Source organism: Sminthopsis crassicaudata, chromosome 4 (genome assembly GCF_048593235.1).
Source record: "Sminthopsis crassicaudata isolate SCR6 chromosome 4, ASM4859323v1, whole genome shotgun sequence".
NCBI classification, from domain to species: Eukaryota; Metazoa; Chordata; class Mammalia; order Dasyuromorphia; family Dasyuridae; genus Sminthopsis; species Sminthopsis crassicaudata.
In genome coordinates this window covers 309,094,524-309,111,915 of record NC_133620.1, presented here as the reverse complement: position 1 = coordinate 309,111,915, position 17,392 = coordinate 309,094,524, and the positions used below count along the sequence as shown (strand labels likewise).

Here is a 17,392-nt window from a genome sequence, read left to right as displayed (position 1 = left end):
CTAGACTTAAAGCATGATATTATAAACAAATTAGAAGAACATAGGATAATTTATCTCTCAGAACTGTAGAGGAGGAAGGAATCTGTGACCAAAGAAGAATTGGAGATCATATTGATCACAAAATAGATAATTTTGATTATATTAAGTTTAAAAGATTTTGTACAGATAAAACTAATGCAGACAAGATTAGAAGGGAAACAATAAACTGGGAAAACATTTTTACATCCAAGGTTCTAAAATATATAGAGAACTGACTCAAGTTCATTCCAATTGATAAATGGTCAAAGGAAATATACAGAGAATTTTCAGATGAAGAAATTGAAATCATTTTAGTCATATCAAAAGGTGCTTCAAATCAATATTGATCAGAGAAATGCAAATTAAGACAACTCTGAGATACCACTACACACCTGTCAGATTGACTAAGATAACAGAAAATGATAATGACCAGTGTTGTGTGGGAAAACTGGGACACTGGTACATTGTTGGTGCAACTGTGAACAGGTCCATATATTCTGGAAAGCAATTTGGAACTATGCTCAAAAAGTTATCAAACTGTGCATACCCTCTGATCCAGCAGTGTGTCTGCTGGGCTTATATCCCAAAGAGATCTTAAAGGAGGGAAAGGGATCCACTTGTGCAAAAATGTTTATGACAGCCCTTTTTGTGTTGGCAAGAAACTGGAAACAGTGGATGCCCATCAATTGAAGAATAGCTGAATAAATTAGGGTATATAAATGTTATGGAATATTATTGTTTTGTAAGAAATGACCACCAGGATGATTTCAGAGAGTCCTGAACTGATGTTAAGTGAAATAAGCAGAATCAGGAGATCATCATACAAGGCAACAATAAGAATATAGAACAATCAATTCTGATGGATGTGGCTCTCTTCAATAATGAGATGATTCAAACCAGTGCCACTTGTTCAATGAGGAGAGCCATCTATACCCAGAGAGAGGACCATGGGAACTGAGTGTGGACCACAATATAGCATTCTTACTCTTTTGGTGTTGTTTGCTTGCATTTTGTTTTCTTTATCAATTTTTTTCTTTCTTCTTGATCTGATTTTTCTTGTGCAGCAAGATAACTATACAAGTGTGTATACATATATTGGATTTAAATATATTTTAACATATTTAATATGTATTGTAATGCCTGCCATCTAGGGGATAGGGTAGAGGAAAGGAGGGGAAATTTTGGAGCAGGTTTTGCAAGGGTCAGTGTTGAAAATTACCCATGCTTATATTTTGTAAATAAAAAAGCTTTAATAAAAAAGAATATGGATTGTTGAATGAAGGATATAATGAGTTACTGTAAAGCAAGGGAGTTTAGTTATTTTTGTTGTTATTTACTGTTATTAGTATTGCTGACATTGCTTTACTTCTATATATGTATTGATCTCATTTTATGCTTCTAATAAGCATGTTGTGTTATTATTATTCACATTTTATAGATCAAGAAACTGAGAGTTGCCAAGGGTCACACAGCTAGGAAGTTTCTAAGGGCAGATTTAAAGATTTCTGTCTACAAATCCAGTGCTCTATCCACTGAACCACCTTGCTGTCTCTGATCCCCTCCAAAACCAATGTGTTGGGTAAATGAAAAAAGATACAGCTAATGCTGGAGAGGAAAATAGGGAGCTGATAAGTGGACAGACTATGAGAGGAAACAATACAATAAAAAAGGGAGTTCATTGATTTTGGATCAGGAACTCAAAAGGAATTGGAGGAATTCCACTGGAATGTGAATAGGCTAGAATTCAGAAGACTAGTTGGTGGGGTTGAAATAGGCTTCCTCTACATCCAGTTATTGAAAAGAAGAAAAGTAGATGAAGCCAAAGAATATATAATACAAGGTAGTAGATGAGTAGAAAATTTCACAGAATATCAGGTAGATTTGAGATTTCTATTCCTGGTAATATTCTTCATTCTTTTCCTTTGTTAAATAATGTATAAATGTCATCTTGAAAATATCATTTAATATAAATGAATCTTGAATGGAAAAACCCTGTAGTTTTTGTTATGAATCTAACTTAGTCTCAGTAGGGGGTCAGACTTTCAACTTTGGCCTTAGAGTATGTTTTAATGAATGTACCTGAGAAGGAGCATAATCCCATAGCTCTTCCTTCAAGAATCAACTCTAGAGTAGAAAAACTTATTAGCCACTTTTGAACTTCATACTTTTCTTTCCAGGTTCTGACTCTGGCAAGCAATGAAAGAATCTCTCTCAATCCAACTATGAGACTCCTGTTTGAGATTAACCACTTGCACACAGCTACCCCTGCAACAGTTTCCAGAGCAGGTACATCTCAGATAAAAGGAAATACCAAGTTGGAATAATATTTCTCCAAATTTAGCACATTCTTCCATTGGGTTACTGGGTGCTTAGTAAAGGGATATTGTGGCAGTAAGGTCAGGAAAATCTATATCTTGCCTATTCTGCCCAAATCTGGATTCACTTTGATTATTTTTCAAGGTAAAGTACAAGATACTGCAGAATACAGACTACAAAAAGAATTATCTTTTTCCCCCTTGCTCATAAGATTTCAGTAATCAGATATGAGGTAAGCAGAATAAATTCTTAAATAAATGAGTGTGAATATTTTATCATATTCAGAAATAACTATGGTTAAGAAATGATGTTGCACTTGAGGTGGTCATTTACCAAAGGAAGGCAAGTGTCTAAGTAGTTTGTAGTTAGCTCCTGGAAACTTTATCATGAAATATGATATAGCATTACAATCCTAGTAGAAAAGATTAAGAGAAAAATCATATCTTAGATATTATTAAATATTAGCTTCTTTGTTCTCCAAATGTTAAATTTCTTAACTCTCCTTGTTCCTGAGATTAGAATGGAGAGAAATTTATTCTCCATCCAAATGTGAGAGAATCCTAAAAGCTTTCTTAACATCAGATCCTTTTTTACTTCAAGGTATGGCTTTGTACTGAGTAAATCTTATCACTTTCAAATCCTAGATAACAGTCCCTTGTATGAAGAAAAAATGTTTCACTTCTGTAGAATATATATTTGTATGTATACATATATATACATATCATACATATTTTGTAATGTCAGCCACATTATAAAATATATATGATGTGTATACACATACATATTCATATAAGATTTCTTTTTTCTTGTACTACCAGGAATACTGTACATCAACCCCACAGACCTGGGTTGGAATCCTCCAGTGAGTAGCTGGATTGACAAAAGGGATATGCAATCTGAACGAGCTAACCTGACCATTCTGTTTGACAAATATCTTCCACCTTGCCTGGAAGTACTCAGAACAAGGTAAATCAAAGAACAAAGAAAGATGTTGTTTAAACTTCTTAGAAGCTGGAATACTCCCTACATTTCTAATTCTGTCAACTATCTCAGGTATTGTATACCTGAGATATTCTACTCTATCCTTGAAACTTCATATCCTAGTCATTGTTCTCTGAGGTAAATCAAATGACAGATAGTGGTATATATTGGGATTTATCATATTCATGCTATTTACTGGGGTCAGGATCATAGCTAACACCACAATCATCCTTAGGACTACTCTATGGATCTTCCAGGCCAAGAAGGGTGGCCTATCCTTATTATGTTCTAAAGGCTCTTTTAGTGTTAATCTGAGAAGCAGGGGGCTCAGAGACCTTACCAGCTGATCCAAAATCAAACTTAGAGGTGAAAATAGGAGCTCTTTGCTTGGAATAAGATTAGTTTTTCATATGCCCAAATTCTTATTCAGGAACATTTCTTCCTTTAGGATTTAGAATTAAAGCAGTTATGGGAGATTATTCAAATACCACTCCCAGACATGTGATAGTATATTCCTTGTCTTTTGTCTGTCATACATTGTTAAATATTCTTACACAGATGTAAACAGCTTTCTAAGCTAGAGCAGCACCAGTATATTAATGGTCTTTTCTCTTCTCATCTTACAGCAGCAGAGTTGCTCACACTCAGAGCATCTTCACCTCTGATTGTGTTCTTTTCATTAGTTTTGGTATATTAATAGAGTACTATAGTGTACAAACATTGTGTATATATATATATATATAATATGTATCTATATATCTATATTTATATCTATATATAGCTACACCTACACCCATGTCTGTCATATATATTTCTACACCTATATCCATATCTATCATATATACATATATATATGCATATATATACACACTTACATCCATATCTATCATATGTATATTTTATGTACAGGTTGTACTGACCCCAACTTTATTTTCAAAGCGCTCTATTCCAGTACTTATACCAACAGCTCAAGTGAAGTGACCATGTACTTACTATTCATGCTCAGGGTAACAGCAATAACCTTGCTGTTATTCATGATAGTTCCTGTTTACATAGTCACAATGATACCATTGGTCCTTAAATTAAAAAAAAAATATCACTGGCAATTTACTAAATGAAGAAGCAAAAAGCAATGTTCATTCAATAGAAGTGAAAAGCAGAAATAAACAAAATATCACCATTTATCCACAAACTTGGGTCATATTCTTTTACAGAAATCTAAAAATCATGCACAGATGTAGAGAAAGATAAACTGTTCCTAGAGGTTCAAAAAAAAAAAGTTTAGTCTAAAAATTGCAATGTTTGCATAGTCTATAAAAGTAGAAAATTTTTCTTCACACAAAGGAATGTTTTTTCTAGAATATGAAGATCAAACTTACTCAATAGGAAGCTCTCAAGTAGAAAAATTCATGTGACCAGAGAAACTCATGATTAAACTACAGCCTGCATGTCAGTCATTTTTAATATAATTATTATTTTTACCTCTGCCAGTATTTCTTTTGAGCTATCCTATTGATATGAATTTTTAACATATAATGTACATTTCTCATGTAAAAAAAAACATAAATCATTTGTTCCTTGAAACTGATCTTTGATATTGGTGCTTAAATCATAAATTTTCTATTAAATTTCAGATTTGGTGGATAGAAAGTCCTGAAAATCTGCAAGTTCATTGTCCTTTTTGTTCAATATTATGGATAATTTTGCTGGATATGATATTCTTGGCCCCAGTCTTAGTTCTTTGGTTGTCAATAGATATGATTCCAGGACTTGTAGTCTTTTATTGTAGCTGCTGACAAGTTCAATTCTAACTGCAGGTTCAGTGTATTTTAATTGTTTTTTTTTCTGGTTTCTTACAAAATTTTCTCTTTTATTTGGGGGTTCAAAATTTGGCAATAATATTTCTGTATTTCTTCCACAAAGAATATTGCTGAGGTGGTAATGGGATGGATTTTTTTTTTATTTCTACTCTCCCCTCATGTTCTGTCACTCTAGGACAATTTTCTTGGATTATTTCCTGCATTATTGTGTCAAGGTTCTTTTGTTGATCACAACTTTCAGGCAGTCCACTTATTCTTACATTTTCTCTTCTTGAACTGTTCTTCAGATCTGTCTTTTTTCTTATGCTTCTTATTCTGTTATATTTTATCATTCTTTATAATCTGTTTTGTTATTTCTTGGTCTCTCATAGCTTCACTGGTTTCCCCTTATCCAATTCTAATTTTCAAAGAATTATCATCATCTTTGAGACTCTATACCTCCTTTTCTAGTTGGTTAACTTTTTTCATAATATTATTTTTCTTGGATGTTCTTAATTTTTTTTTAGTTTTTCCTAAGTATTCCTCATTTGATTTTTAAATTATTTTTTGAGTTCTTCTATAAATTCTCTCTGGCCAGGAGCACCCTTTGGGGTAGAAGTTTTTTTTTTTGTATTTTTTGTTTTTTTACTTCAATATCCTTCTCTGAAGTTGAACCCCAGTCTTTCCTGTTCATAGAAACTTGTGAAGGTTTCTATAGTGGAGTTATTTCTTCTTTGCCAGTTCATTTTTTAAAATAAGAGCACCTCTGAGGGGGCAATGGTACCTCAAGTTTCCTTTCAACTCTCCCCCTCTGACAGAGAACCCAAACCAAGAGCTCTATCCTTTTGAAAGTACAGTATCTGGTACATTGTAGGTAAACCTTAATAAATGTCTATTGATTGATTAATATATACAAGACACTTTAAAATATATATGTGTATAAAGTGAGATTTTTTATCTACAAATTCTAAAGCAAAGACAAATTGTTAAAGTTTCTGTTTGGTAAGGAGAGCCTTTTATGAAGGCTACCACTTTCAGATTAGGATGTAAAGTAGTTTGGAGGTAATATGAAGCTACTTAAATCAAAAGGTGAAGTTGGAGGAATTAATAAAAGAAAACTATAGGAAGGGCTTTTGCTGAAAATGTAAAAAATGCATTATTATAAATTCTAGACAGGAAAAAAGTTATCAATTCATGGAAATCAAATAGGATATTAACAGTTTCAAAGAACTAGCAACTTCATGACTTTTGTTCAGAAAAACATCTAGATCTTAAGTCCCTGTTTTATTTTATGTGTACACAATTGATTTTCTCTCTTCAGATTTAAAAAGATTCTTCCAATACCAGAACAGAACTTGGTTCAAACGTTATGTTACCTTCTTGAGTGTCTTCTAACAAAGGAAAGTAATCCCTCAGATTGTCCTAAGGAACTTCATGAACTTCATTTTGTATTTGCTACTATCTGGGCTTTTGGTGGAGTACTGATCCAAGACCAGGTAAGAGAATAAATTGAGAATAAATTTGCTTCTGTCCTTGTGAAGACTGAGTTAGCACCCTGGATACCTTAGAATCAGCTGGAGTCAGGATAAGTAAAAGTCTTTATTCTTGGTCTTAAAGGATAGAAGTGAATTGGATGGATGCAGGATCTCCACAACTTCTCCTCTCCTCCTTTACCGCCAAAGTGACCCTGGCTTGTCTTACTCCACCCCCTAGTCCCTCCTACAATTCTCTGTATACACCAAACTATTGAGTCAGCACAGAATAGTGGGAAGGGCCATTTCCCAAGCATAAGCTAAGGAGTATTGTCCAATTGGTAATTAACCTTAAGTGCTCAGTTTTCTGATCCCAGTGAAATTCAGAATTTCAGCTCTTTGCATATCCTGCTTTCGTTTTAGAACACAGGTGATCATGCCATCCCTGACTTCTCAGGAAGGGAGATGAAAAGCACCAAAGGGAAGTGGGGAATCAAGCTAGATATTGTTAGCTGGTTTCTGGACTGAATGGTCTTATTAGAAACAGGTATGCACAAACTCATCAGCATGGGAGGTATTACACAAGCACATAGCAATAATGCACAAGCATGCAGTGTCAATGTGGTGTAACAAACATGAATTGTACATGCAAGTAGTGATATAACAAACAGTATAAATCAACATGGTATTGTAAAAGATTTTCAGAAGTCCTAGAAGGAAGGTATGTAAACAATAGTCACACATATGCCTTCTTCAGCAGCCAAAAGATAGTCCAAAATCAATCTATTTTCAATCGCTTCATGTGTCAGGGAATCCAATGATCCCCGCAAGTGTTTCTAGTCCTGCAACAGTCTTTTTATGTGTTAGGGAATCCAATGATTCCTGCAGATTCTGAAGTCCTGCAACAGTCTCATCATTTCTCAGAAAATCCAATGATTCCTGAAGGTTTTGAAGTCCAACAATTTTTGATGTCCATGAGTCAAATGCCATAACTGCCAGGCTCTTTCAGTGGTAGGCACAGTCAGCAATAGAACCACCCGATGTTTCTTTGCTCTTCTCCTTTGTTTCAAGTGTCTGTTCCATCTCTCTCCAATAGACAAAGTGAATATGGCTTGTGGACACCCATCTGATTCCTTCTCCATCTGTGGAGATACAAGCAAACCCTTCCCCCAAGCAGTTAACCTATCTAGTCCCTTCCATTCACCACTTTCTGGGTCTCTCCACATCACCTGGCGATTATCTAAAGACAGTGGAGCTGCTCGTACTGGACACTGCCCTTCTGATGGGTTATAAAACCTGTCTGCCAGAGCCAGTGCATCTTTGTCAAAAATCAAGAACAAAGAGCTAGATTTAGAAGTTCCTAGGATTACTGGTGGCTCTCCCTTTCTTTTGTTTTTGGAGGAGCATTTTAATGTCTCTGTTTCTCCTCTCTACTATTGCCTGTCCTTGAAGATTAAAGGGTATGCCAGTGGTGTGTGAAATTTTATACTGTGCACAAAAGTGTGCAAAATGCTTAGAAGTATATACAGGTCCATTCAACAGCAGCTCTGCCTAAAAAACCAAAGTACTCATTTGTAATCCTAATTGTTGTAAAATGTCTCTTCCCCACAGATTGATGGGGATTTCTTCAATTATAAAAGGAGTAAAAACTCTTGTTTTGCCTTCAGAAGTCCATCTCAAAGGAGTAGCACTAACTTCAGCTTCTATTGATCCTCCTACACCAGACATGTAGGTGTGTGCCTTAATCTTTGGCCAGTGACTGAGACAGTAGGAACCTCTAATGACTATATGACATGCACCAGTGTCTACCAATCCTTCTAATGGTATGACATTTATATAGATAGTGAGCATAGGTCGGTCAGCTGTAACAGCTTCTGTCCAGTATATTCCTAGATTCTGTTGCTTGGAGTCAGAATCTGGACAATTATCACCAGATTGCTTATTAGGAGTCTGTATCAGTAAATCTGATGCTACTACTTCTCCTGGTTGATAAGTCACACATTGTCTACCTGTATTAGTGATTGGGATATTAGCTACACATTCCCCAGTTTCCCACATAAGTATATGGATGAACACTGTTTTGTAAGTACTCTCAGGAGGTGAAATGATCAAGCCTACTGTGCCTGGAGGCAATAGATCCATAAGCTGGAGAGGAATAGATTTTACCTCTCCTAGGGATATCTCAGTTGTCCCAGCTGCATATGACTGTTCTTCCCAATTGTAATCCCTTTCTCCCATTAGGTTGCTTCCTGGCTGATTAGTCATGTCTGAGTACTGAACTTCTAAAGACATTCTAGCTGTAGCATCAGCTGCGATCATGCCCCAAGCATTTTTTGCCTTTGGGCCCTGGGGCTGGGCCCTTCATCCCATTTCCCTGAATCAGTCTACATTCTGATCCCCAATGGAAGCCTCTGTTGCATTTTGGACATAGAGTATTGAGTCTTGCTCTCCCACCATGTTTTCTCATTCTGTCTCTATGCCAACATTTAGCTTTAAGATGCCCTACTTTACCACATTGAAAGCATTGACAAATCTCTCTGGAAGTTCCTTGCCAAAAGGGACCCTGTCTTCCCATGTTCGGATCTTGGGAAGTCTGCATCATAACCTGGCTATAAAAGGTTTTTGTGCCCACTGTGGCACAAGAGTCTTATGATCTCCTCTAAAGGAGCATGCTTGCATAGTCCTACTATAATTCTTCTACAAACCTCATTAGCATTTTCTTTAGTTTTTTATCATCATAATTTCTGTTACTGCATTTTCACCATTAGTTCCCATGACAGCTGTCTGCAAATGTCCCACAAAATCAGCAAAGGGTTCATTTGGCCCTTGTTCAATTTTTGTGAAGGTCTTGCCCTTGTTGTTTTTATTGGGGAGAGAAGCCCATGCTTTGATAGCAGCAGCAGCAATTTGCTCATATGCTGCTAAGGGGTAATTAATCTGTACTGAAATGTCTGCATAAGAACCTACACCTGTTAGTTGGTCATAGGTGATTGGAGGATTAACTCCACTATGACTATTTTGTTGGGCTTGTATCCTACAGAGCTCACTATATTCAGAAAGCCACAACAAGTTTTGTCCAAGTTCTAAGCCTGTCCTTGCTATAGATTTCCAGTCGCTAGGGCTTAAGACTTCATAAGCCAAATTCTGTAATAACATCTTAACATAAGCTGATGTACCCCAATAGAGAGTGCAAGCTTTTTTCAGATCTTTGAGGCTTTCTATATCAAAAGGAGTGTATCTTCTACTTTCTTGACCTGAAGTGTTAAACTCTTGAATCACAGGATATATTCCTATTTTCAAATCACCTAAATCCTGCCCTTCTCTTGTGACTTTAAGTAGTGCCTTTTGCAATCTAGTCATAGGAAGGGGTGATTGCTGCAGGGTGGGGGGGATATCACTGCCCCTCCCACTACTCCTCCTCCCTCCATCCTGGAAGGTGAAGTTGATGGGAGCGTGTCAAGAACCAGTTCCAATTTAGGCAGGTTGAAGCTAGGCTCGTGAGAGTGAGAATCACTATGCCCTTGAGCCTCATTTAATTCCTCATGCCCTCTAGTGATATTGCCATTAATCTGTCCTTTGTTTTCATCTTTTTCCTCACACTTCCTCATCTGGCTGTTCTGAAATTTTTTTTTTTTTTTTATAACTTGCAGGATTCTTTAAGGACAATTGTATTACATTGTATATATAGAATGTTTCTTTGGAAATTGAATCAGGACTATTACCATTATAATATTCATATAGTTGATCTCCTACTAGTTTCCAATTATCTTGCCCCTATATCTATTTCCTTGAAGAATCAAAGGACATGCATTCTAATATATCCACGAGTTCATCAATATGCTCCCAAGTCATAATTAAACCCTGTCTTTTTATCGGTTTGAGTATGCTTTCTATAGATCTCCTTTGGAGTGGGGGAGAATCTTTTCCTAATATCTGCCCCATTTCAGCTAAAAAATGAGAGTTACTAGTTTAGCCCTTAACAAAGTAAGTTCCCCATTTGTCTATTAAAATTCTCACCCTATTTCCTTGTCACCAGGGACTTCTTCAGTGAAATTAGGGTCCTTGGTCCACACGTTGGGCACCAAATGTGAAGACCAAGTTAGTACTATGGATACCTTAGAATCATCCGGAGTCAGGATAAGCAAAAGTTCTTGGTCTTTATTCTTGGTCTTTAGGGGTAGAAGTGAATTGGATAGACACAGGATCTCCACAACCTCTCCTCTCCTCTTCTACCACCAAAGTGACCCTGGCTTGTCTTACTCCACCCCCTAGTCCCTCCTACAATTCTCTGTATACCCAAACAATTGAGCCAGCGCAGTATAGTGGGAAGGGCCATTTTCCAAGCATAAGCTAATAGAGTATTAATAATAATAATAGAGTATCAGTAATTATTCTTAAGGGTTCAGTTGTTTGACCCCAGTGCATCAACTCAGAGTTTGAGCCCTTTACAATTCTGACAAACATGTACTGAACATCTACAGAATACAGAATATCAGCCTATGCAAGAAGAAAGACAAAAAAGTTTGTGATAAAACCAGTAAGATGAATTAGCACAAATTTGTACGTTTCTTCAAAGTCAGGTGAAAGACTTGAACTTTACTCCATAGGACCATTGTTATACATTGATGTCTTATTAGGAGAAATCCCCTGATAATTGTTGATTACTAAAAGTCAGTCAGGAGCCAGGCCAGAGAGTCACATATATAGAGTGGCCATTCCCTTAGACATTTTATAACATTAAAAACACTTTTAAAAAATAAATGTTTAAAAATATCAAATTGTACTTCATATGTCCTAGGAGACAGTCTACTTTTATTTGGAATAAGCCAGCTCTACTCCAGGGTGATCCCAGATTCCTGAATACCCTTACAATCAACAGTCACTGAGTTATCAAGCATATGGGCGCCTGCCCATAATCCCTGCTACTAGGGAAGTTGAGACTAGAGGATCATTTAAAGTTTCGAGTTCTGAATTTCAGTAGACTAAGCTGATTGGGTCTGCCCACAGGGTCCGGTATCAATAGTAAATAAAGCCTATAGAAAGGTGAGGGAAAGTGATGGAAAAATGAGGGACCAAGTTGTCTAAGCAGGAGCTGTCTAGCCAAAGTTTAAAATGAAATTAGTCAAAGTTTTCCCATGCTGATCAATAAGGTTATTGGACTATCTGTAGCCATTGTGTTCTCATCCTAGGAGAACAAGGGAAATCCAATTCTAAATAAATTAATTTCAAAGCTTCTTGGATATTTTTCACTGCAAGAGCCTTCACATCTTACCATCTTACCTTCACATCTCAAAAGCATATATCTCCTCACTGAGAGTTGGATCAAAACTCATTATTGCTTCAGTAATGTTGATATTGTTTTTTGATCCATGGCAGAAATGACTTCTTGTTTATTTTTTCCTTTATTCTCAAGGGGGAATCCTATCCTAATGAGGGAGAAAACAGAAGAAAGAAGAGAAAATTCAGACCTTATTATGAATGCAACAATAACATCAATAGGATTATTATATGAAATAGTTAGGTGACATAGTGGATAGAGTCTAACTTAGAGTCAGAAAAGCATAAGTTTAAATGTGTCTCAGACACTTATTAGTAGTGTGACCCTGGTAAAGTCATTTAACCTTTCTCACTATCAGTTTCTGCATCTGTAAAATGGAGTTAATAATAAAATGTAACTCTCAGGATTGTTATAAGGATTAAAGGAGCTAAAAACTACTTTGAAATACTTAAAGGACTATATAAATGCCAGCTATTATGCTGATGAGTATGATTGCCAAAAATAAGTATCTGAGAAAATATTAGTAACTTTTTAACCATTTGCCCATTTTCCTCCTGAGTTGATGAATAATTTGTTGTTTTGTTTTGTTTCAAGTCTTTTGCTACAACAAAAAATGCTGCTATAAATATTTTATTGCACATGAATTTCCCTATTATGGTGGTTAAAGGAGAAGAAAATATATTATATAATTATCTATACAATGAATATATACAATATATAATATCTACATGATAAATATAGATATTCAAAAATCAGTATAAAAATTTAATTCACAGAAGAAACAAGAAGTATAGAAAGGAATGAATGTATGCATGTATGAATGAATGAATGAGACATTTGCTAAATGCTTACTATGCCCAAGCACCACGAATTTCACATTCTAATGGGAGAGATAATACATACGAAAGATTTCAGTTGCAAAGCAGGTTAATCCTTCTTCTATAATGTAATTTCCACTGATAAAAATGATATACTTTTCTGATGTTGAACCATTTAACAACGCCAAAAATTTCCCTGGCAACAACTTTCTTTTCTGGATCTTTAGCAACTATGGTTGTAGCACCTGCAGTGACAGTTATCAGATTTTGTCTCCCTAGGGTATTTTTCTCAGGATGTTTCCTAAGGTCATTGAGCTGGGAACACTGCTATTCCTAAGGCTCTTGAGTTCAGGGTCCTGGGCTGTTCGGAGCAAGATCAGAAGGGAGATGGGAGTCAAAGTGATAGTGGTTCTTTACTTGGCAAGCATTTGCTGCCTCCTCTCTCTCTTCCTCACTGCTCCAGTTAGACTGGCTTATCTTCCCTTTATGTGGCAAATGGTGACAGTTGATAGAGATGTCTGACCCATTCTCCACAAAATATTCTTCCCCAGATGATTTCTATGAGGCTTGATTAGGAGCAGAACCAATGGACTGGAGGTATTTGCTGCTTCCCAACTTCCAGTGTCTATCAAAGGGGACAAATAAATTAGGGCTTTTTTTTTTACTGCTTTACCAAATGTTTTATATATTGTAATATTTAAATCACTTAGCTTCTCACTGCTTTGAATAATTCCCTAAGACTATAAATTGTAGAGAAGATGTTCTTGATGAAGGTATGAGATAGAGAAACAAACTTTCAAAAATTATATTCCATAGTAGACTACATATTTGTTCACTCCAATTTACTGAAAAATGAAGAGAATACAAAATACCAACATAATTATTATTTGCTAATAGAAAAAAAATAATTTTATTTGGCATAGAATGTTAAAATCTCTCCTCTAACATTTCATATGCATATTTCACAAATAATACAAGATTCCTTGAAGGATGTAACAATAGAGGTAATTTTACTCTACTCCCCTATGGTTGATAATATCATGAATCATAAAATGGAAAAGTATATTGACTAAAGGTTTTTTGCCACTTTGGGAAGGTATCTAATAGAGTCCAAATTAATAAAAAAAAAAAAAAAAAGGAATTCCTTTGATGCTAAAGTTCTCTAAAATTTCCTGCTTACAGATGACATTGTAAAGGCTATTTGAAACTTTGGAATGTTAACAAACGTTTCTAAAGGAGATCTATGATCACTCAAAAGAGTTCAGCCTAACTATCCAAACCAAAAAAAAAAAAAAAAAAAAAACTCCAAAAGGATAAAAAAGCACCAACTTCCCAAACTGTGTATAAAATTCAAACTCTATATGGATAGATTATCCATATAGAGTATCCAGTACTACCTAAACCTCATGCAGACTTCAGATAGAAAGTGATCTGGGGCCAGAATTGAACAGAAGTGGAGAAAGAATGGTATAATGACAATGGAAAATTACATGAAATAATTACATTATCTGAATGTAAGCCCGTTTATTTTAAATGACAATATTGTTTACAACAATATTCTCTGAGTTGTGCTGTATCAGTAATAGAATAATGCTTTCTTTGAAAGACAAAATTTGAATGTCACCAAAAGGAAAGTGGGAAGTATATGAGTAGGCTCAAACATGTTACAAACAAGGAATTATTCAAAAGTAGAAAGTTGTCATCAGAAAATTGCAGAAACAAAATAGAAGATAGACTGGGCATAAAAAGAAAGAAAAAAATCTGTTTATCAGTATCTATATAATATCAGATCTTGAGGAAAGGAAGGTTCCCAAAATGCTTGGCATAAACAAAATAGAAGATGGGCTAGGCATAAATAGAAAGCAATAACTCTATTCTATCAAAACCCAAATACTAACAAATCTTGAGGAAAGTAAGGTTCAATAAAAGTTATCTTTATATATGCTTTCATGTCTATATAACTTCTTAAGCCAACACTTCAATCAGTTAACAAGCATTTATTTAGCACCTTCTGTGTTACAGGACTTTACTAGTGCTGGGTTACAACGACAGAAATGAATTAGTCCCTCCCATTAAGGAGATTATATATTTTTTAAAATTTCAATAGTATTACAATTACACATAAAAGTAGTTTTCAACATTCATCTTTGTAAGATTTTGAATTCCAATTTTCTTTCTTCTTCCCTCCTCCTCTATTTCCCCTTCCCAATAGAGCAAGCAATTAGATATAGGTTATACATATACAATCATTTTAAACATATTTCCATATCAGTCATGTGGTAAAAGAAAAATCAAAAGAAAAAGTAAAAAACATGAGGGGAAAAAAAAGCAAAATACAAAAAAAAAAAGAAGAAGTGAAAATAGTATGTTTTGATCTGCATTCAGTTTCCATAGTGCTTTCTCTGGATGTGGATGGCATTCTCCATCTCAAGTCTATTGGAATTGTCTTGGATCATTGCTAAGAAGAGCTAAGTCCATATCATTACGTAATCTTGATGTTAGTGTGCCCAATGTTCTGTTTATGCTCATTTTATTCATTATCAGTCCATGTAAATCTTTTCAGGCATTTCTAAAATCAGCCTGCTCATCATTTCTTAAAGAACAATAATAATTCATTAAATTCACATACCATAACTTAGTTATTCCCCAATTGATGGGCCTCCATTCAATTTCCAATAAGGAGTTTATATTTTACTGGGGAGGTAATACATACATCTATAATAAAAATAACATTACTAATTATAGTTATCTGTATATATGTATGCACCCACAATCCTAGGAACCCCTTCTTACAAGAAGCTCTAGCTCTGCACTCACACACACTATATTCAAGTCTTAGAAATCTGTTTCTGTTTCTGTGTTTTTTTGTCTCTTTGTCTCTGTTCCTGACTTTCTGTTGTGGTTTATATGTCTCAATCAGTCTGTCTGCCTCTCTCTGTCTCCATCTGTCTTTGTCTCTATCTCTGACTCTCTCCCTGTGTGTGTCTCTTTACATTGTTAAATCCCAGAGTTTGTAGGGGAAATCTCTGCCAAAAAGGTTAATAATGAAGTCACTTCTAGAAAAGGTACTCAATATACAAAATATATACAATGTAGAAAGTATCAGAGGTAGGAAAACTATTCATTCCTTCCATCACAAATCAAATATTTTTAAACTGACAGAAGGTTCATATAGAATATTAACATATACTTAAAATACGAAACTGTAACCATTTTCAAATTTTGTCGGACTTTTGAACTGTTACTTCACTTTCATATCAGACTTCTCTATCCAAACAAATTATGGCAGCCATGATGTAGCTTAAGATTTCTTAGCCTTTTATTTGTGGCATCCTCCTGATAGAGACTATTTTCTCCTATGATATGCATTATAATTACAAGAAACATTTTTCACTGAACAGCCAACACAAACTCACAAAATTATATACTCTTGAATTAACCAAATAGTTGCCAAGGCTAGAAATATCTGTCCCTCAGAACTGATCTTTAGTCAGGGAAGAAAATAGGAAAAAGAAGGAGGTAATTGGGTTCTACTAACTTGGTGCCCATTGCCATGCTGAGGGGTTCCATGATTGCTACCTAGAGAAAAGAGACAAATTCTTTCCCTCATTAGGAGTAGTCCTGACTCAGGCTAGTACCTTGTTAGTTGAAGTTTGCTGTTGAAACATGAGATACTCATAGGTCTTACATATGTTAACAAAAGTAGGTTTACTCAGCCCTAATAAAAAAAATAGGCAACAAGGGTAAAGTAACACTTACTTTGAGTAGACAAAGCCCCCCTCACCTCCATGTGGAAATGTCTGTTTTACAGATTAGGTGAATGATTCAAGGGTCTTGGGACATTCACCAAGTCTAAAAGACTCTGACTCCACATGAATGATGTTCTGCCTACACATAACCAGGAAGTCATACCAATGTAGCCAGAGAGCACCAATAACTTAGGCCCTTTCAAGTAGCAAAAACAGAAAAACTAAGTTATCCCATGTTGTAGAAAGAAGACAAAATACTGTTAGATAGATCCTTCAATGAAAATTCAAAATACAGTGGGCAGAGTCTGAAGCAATACACTCAAGGATGTAGAAAATTTTAACAGATCTTATAACACACTGAATGTGGATCTTCTTAGGTCAGTCCCCACTCACTTTTGATATCACTCATAATCACAAGAAAGACCAATCAGGAGTACCAAAATGGTAAGGTTGTAAAAAGAGGCCAGAGTGTATGTTCAGATCCCCAGACGACCATCAGATGAAGACGGCTCACTGATTTTTTCCTAAAATACTAAACAAAATTACTACAAAATACTTTAGAAGAGTGGGTGAGATAAGAGGAAGGCATTAACAATTCAAGTAAGTCGTCATGTAGAAATAAAAATTTAACTGAGACTTAAAGAAAACAAGGAATAATAAAAGAGAGAGATAAGAAGAAAGTGATTTCTAAGCAGAGGGTACACATTGTCAGGCAGGAGAATAATATCATTATAACTGTACCTTAGACAAAAAGATCAACTAAGCTACTGCAGAAGCCAAATGACAAGCGATGAGTTCTTGAAATAGAATTGGAGCTACAGAAGTGGAAAAAGGGTGATAGATGCTAGAGATTTTGTGGAGTTGGAATCAGCAAAATTTGGTAACTGATGTTGGTTCTATTTTCCTAATATAGCTTACTAGTGTTGTAACTAGTATATAGGAATAAAGAATCAAGCAGTTA

The 17,392-nt window shown here is 35.3% G+C and overlaps 1 protein-coding gene across 1 annotated transcript in view; it reads left to right on the top strand.

The window, feature by feature from the left end:
• The window catches only part of DNAH9 (dynein axonemal heavy chain 9), a 572,299-nt gene that overhangs the window by 294,880 nt on the left and 260,027 nt on the right, over nucleotides 1–17,392 (top strand). Inside the window, exons 34-36 of the mRNA XM_074264740.1 lie at nucleotides 2,196–2,304; nucleotides 3,153–3,300; nucleotides 6,436–6,610. Coding sequence (XP_074120841.1) covers nucleotides 2,196–2,304; nucleotides 3,153–3,300; nucleotides 6,436–6,610 — 432 coding nt within the window. The remainder of the gene's footprint in view (nucleotides 1–2,195; nucleotides 2,305–3,152; nucleotides 3,301–6,435; nucleotides 6,611–17,392) is intronic.